The sequence below is a fragment of the Dermacentor variabilis genome, chromosome 2 (genome assembly GCF_050947875.1).
Source record: "Dermacentor variabilis isolate Ectoservices chromosome 2, ASM5094787v1, whole genome shotgun sequence".
In the NCBI taxonomy this organism is placed as follows: domain Eukaryota; kingdom Metazoa; phylum Arthropoda; class Arachnida; order Ixodida; family Ixodidae; genus Dermacentor; species Dermacentor variabilis.
In genome coordinates, this window is record NC_134569.1 from 180,086,876 (window position 1) to 180,103,366 (window position 16,491).

The 16,491-nt window shown below is 46.4% G+C and overlaps 1 protein-coding gene across 1 annotated transcript in view; it reads right to left on the bottom strand.

The window, feature by feature from the left end:
- Positions 1-16,491, bottom strand: part of eIF2Bepsilon (eukaryotic translation initiation factor 2B subunit epsilon) — a 50,066-nt gene that overhangs the window by 1,376 nt on the left and 32,199 nt on the right. The window contains exons 12-13 of the mRNA XM_075682458.1: positions 16,341-16,431; positions 13,306-13,537 (exon numbers count right to left, since the gene is read on the bottom strand). Coding sequence (XP_075538573.1) covers positions 13,306-13,537; positions 16,341-16,431 — 323 coding nt within the window. The remainder of the gene's footprint in view (positions 1-13,305; positions 13,538-16,340; positions 16,432-16,491) is intronic.

Genomic DNA, 16,491 nt, shown 5'->3' on the forward strand with positions numbered 1-16,491 from the left:
CTTCGCTTTTTTTTTTCGCAAGAAGGTTCTGAACAATCCCGGCCAGCGTCGACGGCAAGCTGCGACTTGTCCTGCTCTCTGCACAGCGGTCTGCTGAGCCCGACGCTGCCTGGTTGCAGCTGCGCGCGTAGCACTACGATTCACTTCTTCAGCAGCGGTTTTGTACTTTACGAGGAGGCGCCATAACGTGTACCGAAGAGTAAACAAAGGTATAGAGATTATGTGGCGCACATTTCACATCTGTTGACACATGGCATGGTACATTGCTGTTGTTGATGATGATGATGATTTGTTTGGCAACCCCTTCGAAACAGGATGGCAACAAATGGTCAGCTAGCCTACATGAGTTTACCAGGTCCAGCTAAATGCAGCATGCAACTGCAATATGGAACTGTTACACGTTGGGACACCTGGAGGAATATAACAGAACTGCAATGCAAAGTTTGTCAAATAGACACTACGCAGCCAGCATGTCAAATGGCACTATGCCAGGGTAGTGATGATGATGATTTAATTGCATTTCCTTTGAAACTGGACGGCGAAAAACAGTCACTTGGCCTGCTTGAATTAATCAGGTACGCCATACATGCTTTTCATTACATTAAGATTTATACATCTCTATTATAATCTTCTTTTTCCTCCTTAAACCTTCTTTAACTGCCTTGTAGCTGTGCATCTGCTACATGGCATTCTACCTGGTGTAATAATACGCGAATGCAATGCAAAATGTGCATGTATCGATGCCATGCAGCATGCACGTCGCATGGCGTGTCTCCTCAAGCACTAGGTCGCGTTTATAGTGCATTTTTCTGCTGCATGCTAGCAAGCACTGGCGTGGCTCAGTGGTAGAGTAGCTGATTCCCATGCAGCAGGCCCGGGTTCGATCCCGGCGGCAACTGGGCATTCTTTATCTCATTTCCGGTGACAACTGCTACGGACACCGAACACTGGCGGCGGACACGACCACCACCCGAAACAGCTGTTGGAATGAGCCCATAACAGCTTACGCTGTAAAAAGCAGAAACAATGCTCGGAACAGTTCTGCACACAAGGCCTACGAAGCAGTGGGTACCATGGCTGGTGTTCTGCACAGGAATTTTAAGTATTGACAAAGTCAGCCTTAAAGTGAATTCTAGTCATTGATCTGAAGCAGCAGGTTTCCTACTCCACAATGGCAGGTTTTTTGTCCGCTGGTCATTTCACAGTGGGCCTGCATATTCCACTGGTCACTTCAAATTATAGATTTGAAGTGCTGGAGCATGTCAGGTCACTTCTGCTGGCATTTTGCATTGACTTCTGCCGAGATCCAGTACATAGTAGTTTCTACTTCTAAAAAAATTTCGAAATCTGAGTTGCATCCACAATCTTATTCAATGATTCTGTCAGCTCTTTGAAAATTACCCAGTGGTGGAACCGCCATTTTACCTTTTTGACGCACATCCTAACACAGGCAAAAGGCCGACTTGGTGCAGCGAAAAGCACGTTTGGCGCAGTAGTGAATCTACATCTATGTGTACACCAGATAGTGATGAAATAGTCAATAACTATATTGGAGCTGGCTGTAGGCTTATCAATACCGCATTTGAAATAAACATTACCATACTAGTTTCTATAATATATAATTCAGTTATCATGCAAATGCGGTCCAAATTACAGCCATGGAATACGATCTTCCAATCATGGAGGGTTGGAAGAAAAGTCCCCTTAATATGCAAATTATGTGTCAGTGCTTAAGTTTGTGTATTACGAGGTAACTATAAAGTGGCACTGTGTCAACTATGCTAAACAATGCGCGACTGGATATTATCCGATGCTTCTTTTTGATCTGGCAGCCTCCTTGAGCGAGCTCCGTGCCACATAGTACGAAGACTATCCAAGTGCAGCACAAGCGGAACGAATAACAAAAGCACAGCGCCAGTACATAGAAACCATTGCTGGGTGAAGCGAAATGCAGCAAAAGAGCGAAAACTGGCAAAAACAGCAAATGGAGTGAATGAACAGAAGGCCCACAAAGAATTGCCATTTAATAAACAGATGACTGCGTTGATGTCACAGCTACCATCGTCGAGCCTATATGCCTGATGGCGCTAGTCCAGTCTCTTCTTCCACTGCGGGACTCCATGAATGCTGTCCACTACATGGCTTCCCTCCTAGCGATGAAGGCACAGCCGTTGAGCGGTTTAAGTTGTGGATATGGCTCTGCCAGAGTCCAGATGAGCTGGCTTCAGGCGGTCGATAGAAATTGTCTCTTCGCATCCGTTGACAAGAAGTGGGAAAAACTTGGCGTCACGCTTGAGGACTTTGAAGGGGCCGTTGTAAGGAGCTCAAAAAGGAGCACAAGTAGCGTCATGACGGATTAATACGTGACTGCTATGAAGTAAAGGTGGGCTCATGTAAACATTTCTGCGGTCATTACGAAGTGGCAGTGGTATAACAGTGGCCATTGTAATGCAAAGGCGGTCGGCGTAGGGTTGTAGGCCAGTAGATGACGGTTCCGCGGCAAAGAGCTCACCGGGTACGCGAAGTGTCGTGCCGAAAATGACTTCTGCTGAGGAACACTGTGCATCTGCTTTCAGAGCTGTGCGAAGACATGGTAGAACCAAAGCAAGGGGCTCTGTTCATGGAATTATGGAGTCATGGGCACGAAGTGCTGCTTTTAGTTGACGATGGAAGCGTTCTATTGTGCCATTGTAACTTCAGTGATAAGCTGTCATTCGTCTGTGCATTACACCCAGAAGATGGGAGAAAGCTTGAAAGAAGGACGAGTCAAATTGCCTTCCTCTTCTGTTGTTATGTTGTGTGGTATGCCGTAATGAGAAATCCAGGTATTTAAGATTGCTTGGGCTACAGACTCTGCAGTAATGTGAGAGAGTGGCATTGCTTCAGGCCAGCGTGTTAAGCGGTCGATACAGGTGAGTATGTATCATTGGTTCGAGGACGGTGGTAGCAGACCAACGATATCAATGTGAACGTGGCTGAAATGAATATCTGGTGGTGGAAAATGAGCAGGCGTGCTCATAGTGTGTCGACTGACCTTGGTGAGCTGGCACTGCATGCAAGCCCGAGCCCAGCAACGGACGTCAGCGTTCATACATGGCCACAGATAGCAGGAAGTGACCAGACGTTGTGTGGCACGTACTGCAGGGTGCGATAAGCAGTGTAGTGCGTCAAAAACTTGCTGCCAAAATTGTTGTAGAATGTACGGTCGAGGATGACTCGTAGACATGTCGCATATCACTGTGACGTTGCAGCCAGGCAGTAAGATATCTGCGAAGTGCAGAGAATCGCTGTCAGTCCAGAGTGTTTGAAGTTCACGGTCTGTGCGTTGAGCAGTAGAGAGGCGGACAAAGTCAATGCCAGAACGATTTACTTGGCTTGCATTTATATGAATCCGTGACGGAGCCTCAGCAATGAGATTATCGACACCACTGATATGCCGAATAATAATATCAAGTGAATTCAGAGATATACGCAAGCTGGGGAATTTCACGGGGATTGTGCGAGGAACTGTTGGAGGTACTGTAATAGCATAAATGAGCGGTTTGTGGTCGGTGAGAATAAAGAACTGACGCCCTTCAAGATTGTGATGGAAGTGGCGGACTCCGAGATATAGTCCTAGCAATTTGCGACTGAAAGTGCTGTAGTGGGTTTCTTGCGGTGTCAGCTTCCTTGGAAAGAAAGATATAGGCTTCCATGTCTTGCCGACCAGTTGTTGAAACACGGCGCCAACAGCTATGTCAGAGGCGTCTACCATAACGGACATTGGAGTGTCTGGTTGCAGGTGTGCCAGTAGAGTAGTGATAGCAAGGGCGTTCTTGGTAGAGATAAAAGAAGATTCAGCAGCATTAGTCCACGACACAGGCGTGCTAGCTCGTGGTGTGCCAGAGAGCAAACGTGCAGAGGCTGCAAAACTGAAGCCCAATGAGGAATGAAACGGCGATAGTAATTGATGAGGCCCAGAAATGGCCGTAATTGCTTGGTGGAAGACGGACGTGGGAAATCTTTAATTGCTTGCACACAGGATGGGACGAGTTGGATTCCATGCTTGTCTACTCAATGGCCCAGGAAATCGAGAGAAGCAACACCAAACTCACTCTTTAAGGTGCTTACAACCAGGATATATTGACAGAGGCGTTCAAACACCTTACGTAGGTCAGATTCGTGTTCCATAGCAGAGCGACTGAATACAAGAATGTCGTCTAAATAGACGAAGCAACAGATCGGGCCGCAGAGTACTTGATCGACGAATCGCTGAAATGTTTGAGCGGCGTTACGGAGGTCAAATGGCATGCGCATGAATTCAAACATGCCAAAAGGGGCAATGATCGCGGTTTTAGGAATGTCGGAAGGCTCGACAAGAATCTGATGGTAGGCTTTTACCAGATCCACCTTGCTAAATATGCAGCACCCATGAAGCGGTGCGGTGAAATCGTGGATGTGAGGTATATAGGGCACCTATCGGTACTATAGTATACATATACTATATAGTATATAGTATATGTACTACATATGTATAGTATAGTGCTATGTATGTATATGTATAGTATGGGTACATATAGGGTACATACCTATCGGGAATTGTCACTTTGTTTAAGGCGCACTAATCGCCGCACTGTTGCCAATCACCCGTCTTCTTGGGCATCAGGTGTAAAGCACATGGCCAAAGGCTAGTGGGAGTACGAACGAAGCCTAACTCGAGCATGTGTTTGAATTCTTGCTTTGCAATTTTCAGACGCTCTGGTGCTAAGCAGCGAGGTCGGGCGTATACTGGTGGTCCTTTATTCACAATGTGGTGCGTGATGTTGTGCACTATTGTACCATCTGGCGAAGGTGGTTTGAACAGCTCTGGAAATTCCAGCAGAATGGTGGACCGCAGTTTCGGTACCTGGGTGTGTGCTTGTACGAGACGCAAAGGTGGTGCAGACGTGGTGATACTGTGTACGGATAGGTTTGTTGAGAAGTCAAGAAGGCGGCAGTTGCGAAGGTCGACGACAAGGTTAAACTTCCACAGAAAATTAGCGCCGATGATCGGCCCGGGGACGTCAGCGACAGTAAATCGCCATCGAAAAGGGCATTGCAGACCAAGGCCAAGAGTGACAGATTTCTGGCCGTGTGTTTTAATGATGGAACCGTTGATGGCAGTGAGAAAAGACGTGTCATGGCAATGTCTTCTGCGGTCTTGAAAAGTAGGGGTAATGACACAAATTTCCGCACCAGTGTCTGCAAGCTAGCAAACTTTCGTGACGCAGTTGGTGATGTAGAAGAGACGGTCTTATGTAGAGCCAGTAGCACTAGCCGTCATCAGTGACTGGCCCGACCGTTTCTCGGAAAGTTGCAAGGCGGACGGCACTGCATGCGCGAGTGCCATATCTGGCGTGATGCCAACAAATAAAGGGAGACAGAGGACGTGACACGTTTTGGTCATGTGAGCGATGCTGCTGCTGATGGTTATTCGCCCTAAAGCGTAACGCAGCGAACTGGTTAGTTAGCTCTTCTACTTGCGCAGCAAGGTGCGTGCTTGAACTGTCCAGTTCATCAAAGTGCTGCTGCAACTGGGGTTGTGTCGCAACAGGTGCATTACAACAGTCAAAAGTAGATATCACAGGATGGAAAGAATCCATGTCTGCCATCGTCGCTGAGACCTCGACAGATGTCATAGTAGGTGAGGCACATAAAATCATGCATACCTGGTTCGGTAGACGCTGCAAGAAGAACTCCAGAAATATTTTTGACTCTGCTGATGATGGACATGTTCCCAGGAGTTGTGTCATGCGGTGAAGCAACTCAGTCAGTTTTCTGTCACGAAGTTTCTCCGATGAGAGTAGCTGTTGAATCCGTCGCGAGTCAGACTCGGTGGTGCACCGTAGTAACTCCCGCTTAAGGGTATTGTACTGATAATAGGGTAGAGGAGTTAGCAAAATGTTGCGGACCAAAGCTGCAGTGGTCGGGTTAAGCGCAGTCACGACGTTGTCGTACGTGGCCACCTGAGATGTGACTTGGTGACAGCGAAACTGCGCCTCGATGTGTACGAACCAGAGTTCACAGTCCGAGGGCCAGAAATCGTGAAGTTTCAGTGCGGCGACGGAAGACATTTCATTTTCTTCGAGACGTCGTTGTTTGGCAGCTGGTTCCATGGCGTCGAGAAGAAACTTGGTAGAAGTATACATTTGTGAGGTGATATCACCTCCAGGTGGTCACCAACTTGAAGGAACAGAAGGTCCACAAAGAATTGCTGTTTATTAGACAGATGACTGCGTTGATGTCGCGGCTACCATTGTCGAGCCTCTATGCCTGATGGCGCTAGTGTAGCCTCTACCTTCTTCCACCATGAGGCTCCGTGAGTACTGTCCACTACAGGAGGAATGGCATCAGCTATATTCGTTGGATATGGCAGCTCCATTGATTTCTATGATGATGACAGTCTGCTTTAGGTTTTGGTTTCAATTTTAAAAGCGAGGCAGCATCAACGTTATGACGCCTTTGTTCTTGTGGTTCCTTTGGCACAGCCTCGTCACACTTTTCCGCTAAAACACTAGTTTGGAGCAGGACGGCACAGAGGACTGCTTTTGGTGCAATTGGCACAGATGTTAACCCACTGATTACCTGTGAGATTCATTGCGCCACAGGCAAGGCCTGCGCCTCTAACAGCACGAGAGTTGTCGCTAATGCCATTATGACAATCAACTCTGCCAAGTAGAGCTGAGTGAACTGCATGGTGTAAAAGTGAAATTACTGCTATAAAGAAGGCAATGAATGCCTGCTACGTAGCAGGATGTAGTGCTATGCAGTCAGATACCGTGCTAGCAGAGCATGTCTGTGCCGGTAAGCATGTTGCATACAGAGTGTAGACAGCATGTAGTGATGACAAATGATGCTTGAAACATGACGCAGTTCATGATGAATGCAAATGAAGCCACAAGTGCCCAAATAGCATCGGGTAGCCAAACAGTGGCTCACGAGCTGCGTGTTTGCCGGTTCGCAGGTTTACAAGTGGTCAGCATCTGGTCACTTATTATTCATTAATGGCAGTCAGCAGTCATCGAATCGAATCATGCTGCTGGTGGTTTGTCCCATAATAGCAGGACGTCTTCTTAAATAACGAAACAATGAAACATGCTAGTAACTACAACACTCACAAATTCAGAATAGTATATAGTTATGATAGTTAGTAGGTGGCTAAATAGGAGTACATAGTGCTATGATCGGATACAGGTAAAATCAGTAGATATGCAGACCAGTAGATATGCAGTAGATATCAGCAGATATGCGGACTAACAAATCTTTGCTTATTAAGCAGAAAAGGCATATGATATTATATATAACACTGTAGGTTGACAAACTCATTTGTCAGCCGACTCACTCAGACTCGGACCGACCCGTGAGTCTGAGTTCGAGCGAGCTCGGCCATGTGGACTTTTGGTGAGTTTGAGTCCGAAGGAGAGCCCGGCTGAGTAGAATTTTAGCAAGTCTGATATCACGGCCATCATTTGCATTGCTGGCCGGCTCTATGTCACACTTGCTACCGCCTTCTCCCGCCCCTCCCTGTCCCCTTGCAGAAAGCACGTGCATCAGTTTTATGTGCGTTCTTATCGCAGCATGAGCAACACAAGTTGACGCCATAGACTGTCAATGTAGTTCGACCACCCTCCCAGCATCCCCTGTGCTTTGCGTTTTCTTACTATTCGCGCCTTTGCACAACGCTGGAGGCAGGCTAGGAAGGGAAGTAGGGGAAGGTTTGCTGCAAAGCGCGCAACATCCGGGCATATGCACATAATGCACGCTATGTAACTTTTTCATTCTTGTTAGAAAGTTAGTTGCAACAGCGCTATGGGCTACGATGGTGGTTCGAAAAGTGAGTGTGATTGCCAGAGAGTTTCTCGAGTTTTGTAGGTTTGCTCTGCGCTCATTCATCTCTCCCGTTCTGTCTGAGCATTAGCACTCTCCCTCTCGTGCAGAAGCTGCGTTGGCTGGCATCGAGTGCGAATGGCGACTGAAATCATGGAACTGTGCGTTAGCTGGTCATGGCGTGCACCTACGCTTATAGGAATTTCTATGAGTGGTACGACAAGGTGAGCTAGACTTCACTTGTGCTCTTGTGAATTATAGTTTGGTCGAACGTCAGTGACACAGGTTTAGTGAGTACACTTTGATGCCATGGTGAATGGGGGGGCGGGGGTACCCTAGGAGGGAGCATGACGCCAGGCTGTTACCCTTGGCAGGCCAGCCTGTTCCAACGGAACACCCCATTTCCCTTCCCTTTGGGGCCTATCTGCACGGTGGCTCTTGGGGAGGAGGCCATGCACGCCTTCACAGTTGTTTGAGCTTTTGAAGGCACCGTCTGGTACGTAGCAACTGTTGACCCTTGTCGACCGTTACCTGCTTAATCAACCCTCATCGTGCGCTCTCCAGTCTACCTATCTCATACACTCCACGCGTTCAGTGGCTAGAAGTTACTGCACGTTGCATCACGAGGTGAGCAGTGGCATAGCCAGGGATTGGCACACCGGGATTGTGCTCCTTCCCCTTCCCCCTTCCCTCCAAATATTTTGTGCAAGTATGCAGCCTTCCAGGACCTCCCCCCCTTGCTCCCCTCCCCATCCTCGATCAAGTGGGTTTGCCCCGGAAAAAAAAAAGAAGAAGAAAAGAGAAAATTACTGACTGTGTCACTGGAGGTGACGGCCTATTTCCAATGGGCTTTCCCTTTATATCTTTATGAGTAGGCTTCAAGATGGTGGTGTGATTCACCCTCGCAGTCTTTTTTGCTCCTCCGTGTTCAGTACTCGCGTTCAGTGCGACTGACAGCAAATGTGGGACTGCGCATCTGCACTTACGGCACACAGTGTCAGAGACGAAATTACTGTTGAGTTCGTGGACCTACCAGGACTTACGAAATTCTCAGCACCTAGCCCGATGTCCAGCATATCAAATAACAAAACAGTGAGCCAGACCATCTGCGGTAATATTGCGAATCTTGGTTAAGAAGCAGCATTATGTAAAGTTCTCTTTGTGCACAATTCTAGCCGAATCCACTTTCGTTTACGAGGCAGGCTTGCATACCACACTGTGTCAGAAAGAAAGAACCAAGTTCTATCCTGAGGTGCCAATAACACGCCTATGCCACACACACATTTTCACAAATGCTCAAATAATAATTTCAATATTACTTTAAAGATCCCTCTAAAACACTTTGTTCTTCAAGGGCCCTGAAACGCTTTTCTAAGAAATTGTTGAATGGCTGGCCTCACTATTAAAGCACACCGTCTCACAAATTTATTTCGAATCCTTCAAGTATACAGGGTGTGTCCAGAAATTAATGCAATTTTATCCGTAGAAATACGCTTATTCAAGGTATTGTTACAAAAGTTTAGAATTCTATGAAGTAGTCTCCTTTGGCATCTGCACATTTTTATCAGCAACTCTGCCATGCACTGTACGCATCCTGGAAGGCGTCGACGGGAACCTCTTTTAGAGCCTTTGTCACGGTGGTTTGGATGGCTTCGATGGTCCCAAAACGGACTCCTTTCAGGGCGCTCTTGATTCTTGGGAAGAGAAAAAAGTCTGCCAGAACCAGGTCAGGGCTATGGGGGGCTGGGGCAGTGTTGCCAATTGTGCTTGGCCAGGAACTCCCGTACGCGCAGAGAACTGCGGCTGGGAGCGTTGTCAGGGCGCAACTACCAGGTATCGGCGATATCCTTTCGCGCTCAGAGGGCCCTTTCCTTCTCAATCTCTCAGATCACATCCATGTTGTAGGCAGCGTTGACTGTCTGCCATTGGGGCATGAGTTCTTTGTGAATTACACCCTTAGTGTCGAAAAATACAATTAACATTGTTTTCACTTTCGACTTGCTCATTCTTGCCTTCTTGGGGCAAGGGGACTCCAAGGTGTGCCATTTGTAACTTTGGCACTTCGTCTCAGGATCATACTCGAATACTCATGTTTGTCGCCAGTAATGACACTGTCCAAAAAGTAAGGTTCAATTTGCACTCCTTCCAAAAGTTCGCTCACGATCACCACTCGGTTATTCTTGTGGTTGTCAGTCAACAGTTTGGGGACCAGCTTGGCACACACTTTCCACCTGTTAAAATTGTCGCTTACGATGCTGTGCACGGTGGTTTTCGGAATACTGAGAGTCAATGCTATCATCCGCACACTCATTTGATGGTCGGTGTTTAAAAGATCAGGAACACGAGACACATTTTCATCACTTTTGCTCATTGATGGCTGTCCAGAGCGGGATTCATCATCCATGTTTTCTTGGCCCCCTTTAAACGCCTTCAAACATCTTGAAACTTGAGAATATGACAAAGCAGAGTTCCCGTAGGCTTGCTGAATCATTTGGTAGGTATCGGCAAGACTCCCTTATCGAGGTTACCATACAACTTGATCGCATACCATTGTTCGCGTACGAATGCCATCGCACGTCGTGACAGAGCACTATCAGGAGGTATACGGAAACGGCAATCCTGGTGCTCCCAGAGCTTGGGAGCGGACTGTGCTAGGCAATGATGAAAAGCTAAGAGTCCTCCCACCTAACACAACCAATCCCGTCGTGCTACATTCAATGGCAGTGCCGGAAAAAAAAATAACTGCATTATTTTCCAGACACACCCTTTAAGTGGGGCTACCAAACCCATACACAGCTTCCTCTCTCTTTTCGCCTACGCTGGCACACTGGAAGCCACACAGGGCAGAAGGCAAGGACGCACAGCCCCGCTCAAAGGATGAGCGTCTTGGCGGCGAAATTGACGAAAGGGCTCGTTGTGGCGGCTGCAGTAGACTATGCTACGCAGCTTGCCGCTGCTATCTCGGAAACCATGCACAGCAGACGCAGCTACCTGTAACTTACCAGCAATGCAAAGACGAATTAATTTTTCTTTTTTCTTGAGGTGGCAGGCACATAGATGCGTCATTTACTTAACTCAAAGTTAGCAGTTATAGTATTACTGAGAATGTTCTCACGATCACAATATCACCCAATAGCTGTTGGTTGGCCTCGCTGCTTGCGATGACGCTGTATGACGACAAGTGAGAGCAAGCAATTTCTCAATGTTTTTTGACACGAGATTGTAAATTCCCTGCTGCGTGCAGTGAAATAATATTTGACTCACATGTTCACAAGAGCCTCTTGTAGAGGTTGACATTTTCTTACCATGTTCACAAAATGAATCAGGGCCCCTTTGAAGGAAATACAGTTAAGCCTCAATATAATGAAGTAGGTAAAACCGGCATTTTGCTTCGTTATATTGAAATTTGACCTTTTATGCAAATAAGTACAGTCACCGATCGGTTTTTTTACAAGGAGAGGGGCCTCGGAAATTTCCGAATTATCGGACAATCGAAAAAAGCAAATTTGGACATGAAAACAACTTACTTTGATGAATTTGGGAGTCGGCGACAAATGATACCGTTTCATGCCACGTCGCCAATATCTTCACACTGGCGGTACAAATTAGGCAAAGCCAACCACGCTTTCTTGTTCACTCCGCACCCGCAGCTGATAGTGTTGCCCACACTGGGACGAAGCTATCATGAAAAGCGCCGGCAGCGGGGAGCGAATGCTTCATATGCCTCTGGCTCCAACGAGTCGCCGAAACTCGAGATTACGCAACCTTCAATACTAAATTCGTGGAAAGTCAGCTAACGTGATGCCATGCCGCCTTGGCACACCCGCTCTTTGCACATGCGGCACAATGTCTCTAAAGCAGGGTGCGCAGCTGCGTATGCGCTCAGTCGTGCTTACAGCCGTGCGCAGCCACAGCCAAGATGCGCACCAGAAATCACGAAGCACCGACTTACCACCCTCCCACCTGCCCCTCACGCACGCTTGATCGTGTTACCGCGAGCGAGCTGCTCTCTTTTCCTTTTCTTGCACGGGAAGGCGGCACTTGTGAAGCCACAATCTTTCTTGTCTCACGCTCGCATACTTTCACTTGCACCTAAAGCACAAAGTGCATGGGCTGCGATAGTATCTTATCGCACTTGGACTTTAACGGAACATGATGCTGCTCCACTTCGGCCGTCGCTTGTGTTCAATCATTGGACCATCTATATCTGCTGAAGTTTCCATTTATTGTCTTGGCATTCCTTTGTGGTGGAAGCAAAATTTTGTTATATTGAAACCGCACACAAACACGTCTTGTTATATTGAGAATTTCGTTATACTGAAGTTCGTTATATTAAGGTTTAACTGTACTTGCAGCAATGCAAAGATTGCACATCATACTTATTTACTTCTTTTAAGGCATTGTGATGGGCTTGAAATAAGGATTTTCTTCTGTATGTTTAAGACTCTTGTGCATATATTTTTCATAAATGTCTTCGCATTTGTAATCCCTCTGCATGTGCTATATTTAGCCTCGTAGGAAGGTCTTTTATTATTTGATGTGTTCAATTCACGAGAAAGCCTGAACAAGTGAGAGCCGGGCCAAGTGGATCAGCCTCAGTCAGATTCTGATAAGTGAGCGCGGTTCATTAGAAGTATGATGAGTTTAAGTCCAAGTGAGCCCGATTGAGCAGAATGCTGGGGAGTCTGACTCCTAGTGAGCCCAGCTCAACAGAACTTTCGTGAGTCCGAGTCCAAGTGAGCCTTGAGTAATAACTATAATTTGTGAGCGAGTCTGAGTGAGCTCCATTCATTTTACCGGCCTGTGTATAACAAAGGAGGGCTTTTCAACAAAGAACCAGAAAAACAAAAGCAAAACATTACCATTATTGTATTTCATAAGATAGCTGTTTACTCACTGCAATACTCACGACATAATAACAATCTAATACAGTATGTGTGTGTCTTGTACTGAAGTGAAGGTGTGGCAACTTTTAATAATAAATAATTTAATAAATAAATTACACGTACTGCAGCCCTATACTGCAGCTACAGCAGGAGTGGCAAAGAGCACATGTAACAGCAAAATCAGTAAATAATAAAGGCATACACACAGATGCAACTGATATAGGCAACTGAACACAAGCAAAGAAAACATTAATACAGGTAGACCAACTTAATTATTTGAAGAGTGCTCAACTATGGTGACTAAAGGCTTGTTTAAATGGCATGAAAGAAACAGTACCAACAGTGAATTTGAAAGCTTTGCTGTTACACAGGAAAAAAGGACTGCATTTTATATGTGTTAGTATGCACTAAAAAGACACCAATATGTTCAAAGTAACTGTGCTATGGCTACAGTCATAACAGGCAGTCAGCCTAACATTCATAAACTAAAGAGACAAAGCACCAGAAGCGAAGGACATGCAGCAATGTGCTTGTTGACAAGGAACAGCGGTTTGCGAAGTGTCCGCCACCTCACCTCAAGCCCAAGCAGGCAGTCGGCCATGGACTCTGGATCTCGGACATAGTTCAGCAGCAGGGCACGGAACTGGGCGAGGCACTTGCGCAGTTTGCTGCCGTACTCTGCCGCGCTCGGCTGGGTCGCTGCCTCCCCGCCGCCGCCTGCCGCGCTCGTGAGCAGCAGGGGCATCTCTAGCACCACCCGCGTCACGACTGCTATCACCCCGCGCATGGCAATGTTGTACGCGTACCTGCAGGTCCGACAGCACAGGCAGCCAGTTAAGTTTCATGGTATAGGTACAGCATGCACTGTAGTCAGCACTCTATCTCGGCATCTCACAGGAAACGTACAGCAAGCATAGGAGCTGTGCCAAGAAAACACCCTAGACTAACACGGAAATGGCATTAAAGCTCCCAAGCAAAGCAGAAATCTAATGTGCACCCAATTTATGGCCAAGAAAAATGGGCAAGGGTTTAATGAGCATTGCACAATGGCGGCCGATTTCCTATGAAGTCAATGTGATTGGCTAGTCCATGGTCTCGTGGGTAGCACATTTGGCTGTTCTGCTGGGGGAACACGGAAGTCAGATTTGCCGCACATTTTTTTTTAACCCTTTGAAGGTCAATGACGTAAACATATGGCACCGCGAATGAAGTCCGAAATGGTCGATGCCGTATATTTATGGCACTGTCTGTATGTTTAAAAAGCGCGCCAATTTCCTAACTTTTTCTTTTCTGTCATGTGCTGCCACTATGTGGGACTACAGGGAATTTTTTTCGCGTGCCTACCTCTCTCAGTTTTCGTTGCACAGTTTGTTTTGGCGCTAGTTCGCTCCCACGTGTCTGTATATACCGCTCGCACATTGGTGTGCGCGCGGGTGGGTGGCAGTTCGGGCTTTGTTCCGCGGGTGGTTTCGGCTTCTTGCACTTGCAAAACTGATGGCTATCTCATTACTAATCGCTCAAAGGGGGATCGAAAGTTTCTCACTCGTTTAGTGCTCACGGGGGTGCGCATAGGAACGATGCCGCCGTGCAAGTGCTTCCGTTGCTTTCTTTTGGGGGGGGACTCGCAAGAACTAATTGCCTCTGGTTGGCGATAAGATGAAGATTAGTGGAAGTATGTCATGTTTTGCTTTGTTGAGGGGCACACAACCACACAGTTTTCTTGAGTGCGCACACCTTTGCAGTTCGATTACGCTATGGATGCACATATTAGTGTCAGAGCAGGAACATTTGAGTCTTGCAAAACATTTTCGTGTGCGCATTTTCAAAGCCTTGAACTATAACAATGCATCAAATTTTCAATTCTTATAAGTTTATTTCGTTTTTTACTGTTGTTATTCATGAATGAAGAGTACACATATACTAACGCAAAATATTTTTCTCACTTTACGGTCACCCTAGAAAAATTACGGCAAATTTTTTTCGAAATAATTCCCTAAGAATTGGAATCTACAATAAAAATATCGGCCCTGGGCGGTCGCATATGGCAAAAAAAAAATCAACCCTCAAAGGGTTAAAGTAAGCTTCGTCGCAGTACACTTGAGTTATGTGGTGAAGCAAATAAACGGCGTGAAGGCGGTTTTGGTTTTATATCTGGTTGCACCCACAGACAATTCTCCGCCCAATTCTGTGGAAAAGAAAAGGCACACTTTGGGTAAATACCATAACCCGACATTGTGAGGTACGGTTTTTTGCTTGAATATCTTCCTAGGGCAGGCCGAAAATAGGTGTTTTCAACGGGAGATGACGTGTGTTCAATGCATTCGTCGTCCCCTAAGCTCCACCGAGAAGTCATCACTAAAGGGGTGTCGGTTGGGGCCACCATACAGCTCATGCGCATGCGTGCTCACCGGTCATGTTCGAATTATCTGGTGAAGGCCAATTTCAGGATTGAAACAACAAAAGTTTGGGCTTACAGAAATGCATGGGTGCCGATCGATGCCTTTGGATCGGCATCGAATTAACCAAAAGATCGAACTAACTGAAGTTGAATTAATCTAAGTCTACTATACTTGTTTCCACGAAATAGTTTTGATTTTGGTGCCCAGAAGGCGCACCTGTCATGACGTCATGATCAAATGGCTTGCTGCGCTCCTGCGATTGCTGTGGCTGATACATGCGACCACAGCCCGAAAAAGTGCACATCACGCTTGTTGATTTTTTTTATGAGCAGTGTCATTGTAGTTAGCCGTATTGCCACACGTGAGCAAATTTTACCCGGTCTCACGAGGCTGCGATAGTGTTGATAATGCCAGATCCAGCATTTTAAGAACAACTCTAGTATCTCATCGAATGTTATGACTGTTTCCCAATTGCTATACACATTACTCATTTACATGCAAAAAAGCATGCTGTAGAGTTTCCACAACTTCGAAAATATGTGTTAGAGCTTCTTTAACCCTTTACCTCCCAAAGATTGCTAGGCACGTCCACATGTTTCGTACACAATCTATTGCGGACAAGCTGGGCTAGTCCACAGTAAAAAGTGTCAATTTCTCAGCAAAGACAATCTGAATGTGTCCGTGTGTCTCAATCTTTTTTTGTTTGTTTGTTCACAGATGGCACTACAAATAATTTGAAATCTTGCCAGTTTGTTCGTTTGTTCACAGATGGCACTACAAATAATTTGAAATCTTGCCAGAACCATCTTTAACGTCGTCAACAAGAAAAATGGCATCACCGTCGTCGGCTGGCACACCGAGGCCACACGAAGTGAGACTTTCCTACGTGACTAAATTTGACCCCACATGGCAGTTGGCTACATCACAACTCTCACAGGCCACTTTTCTTTTCCCCTTTATTGGCGTCGAAAAAGCCAACTTCAAGCAGCGCTGTGATGAAGGCAACTTTCTTTAGCATTGAAACATACTTTTTTATATGTGTTCCCCAAATAAAGATATTGTTCTGAAAGTATTTCTGGCATTTATTTAATGTGCTGATTCCATCAAGTGTTTAAAAAATAATTGGCGATTTCGGAATGTGTCTTTCAAAAATAATTTGGCTTAACTCGTCTTTCAGCGACCAAAGAGTCAGGCTCAGTTGTGCGCTCACCTCGAAGAGTTGATCTCGAGGATGAGGTTGTCGCACTTGACGTTCTCCTCGACACCGCGCTGCAGGCTCTCCACAACCTCGTTGTAGAACACTGCACGGATAGGCGAGCATCTTGCACTGCGACACATCTTGCAACGAACCTCTTTACGAC